This window comes from Perkinsus marinus, assembly GCF_000006405.1.
Source record: "Perkinsus marinus ATCC 50983 genomic scaffold scf_1104296977954, whole genome shotgun sequence".
Taxonomy (NCBI): Eukaryota; Perkinsozoa; order Perkinsida; family Perkinsidae; genus Perkinsus; species Perkinsus marinus.
In genome coordinates, this window is record NW_003199991.1 from 1 (window position 1) to 1,173 (window position 1,173).

Below are 1,173 nucleotides of genomic sequence, written 5' to 3' on the forward strand. Positions count from 1 at the left end.
AAGTGAGAGCGACTGGAAGTCTCTCATCGAAACTAACTTGGCGCTTCAAGAAGGCGACGTGGGCAGAGACTTCCCACGGCTCGATCCTGCTCGAGCACAAGCAGCCAAGTTGTTCGGGCTGGCTATGTCTGACGAGGCTCGTCGTGTGCTAGAACAAGGATACGCGCAGACGAAAGCTGCTACGGCCTCACCGGATTATGGTGCATTGAATTCGGTAAGAACGGCCAATGCGACACTCGGCTACCTTAGTCCTGACCTCCTCCCCGATGTGAGAGTCTTGAACAATATGATTAAGTCGCCTGCAGCTTACGTTGAATTCAAGAACTTGCAGTCCCATGCGAGTCCCATGCAGGGACGACAACGAAGCAACGCATCCGGCCCACGGTAACTGGGTCAGTAGTAGTGGTTTTAGAGGAGGTGAAAGAGGGCAAGGACAAAGAGAATCCTACCCCCAGGTTCAGCATGGGCAAGTGGATGATGCAGTTCGCCAGATATTCAACTGCACTTATGGTCGTAGATCCTGAGTGCGCTCAGAATAGCACCGTATTTTCGAGGTATCAACTAGAGATTGGCTATTTGGCTGATGAGTCATCTTGTCGCGATGCTCTTGAGGCCGACGCTAAGTATCGAAGGTCTATCTCGAAGCGAGTTATGCCGGGTATTCCTCTGTGGAGCTGCTTTACCGAGGGTCAGTTCAGAAGTTTCTTTGATAGATGCTTATCTGAGGCCGCAGGGAGGAAAGCGTATCGAGATGCTGCAACTTCTTCCTGGAGTTATAAGGGTGAAGGTCTTCGAAGGGCCAAGTCTCGTATACCGTGCCGCCGTCTAGAAGAAGATCCAGCACCGTAGCCCTCTTGGTCGGAGTGAGTGCATTACTAAGGATCCGAGAACTGTGCGAGTTGCGTCGGAGCGACGTGTCATTCACCCCCGACGAGACAGCCATGCTGCTACGCATCAAGTGGAGTAAGACCGATCCTGGAAGATCGGGGACGACGCTGCACGTAGGATGCGCTTGTACAACCACAGCCAAGACTCACGGTGCGACGGACAACTGGTGTCCAACTCACCGAATGCTGCAACTTGTGCGCGACATAGACCAATCTCCGAGGTCGACTCAGTCGTGCGGTGAAGGGATCTTCGGAGCAACTTATGAACAGTTATCTACGGACATAC

General features: G+C 52.8%; 1 protein-coding gene across 1 annotated transcript; it reads left to right on the top strand.

Moving 5' to 3' along the window:
* Positions 1-124: 124 nt before the first annotated feature.
* Positions 125-384, top strand: Pmar_PMAR025216 (hypothetical protein; the record flags this gene model as incomplete). The annotated part of the gene is made up of 1 exon (XM_002764344.1): positions 125-384. A coding segment is annotated over one exon (260 nt), but the record flags the coding sequence as incomplete, so codon positions are not given.
* Between the last annotated feature and the right edge of the window lie 789 nt (positions 385-1,173).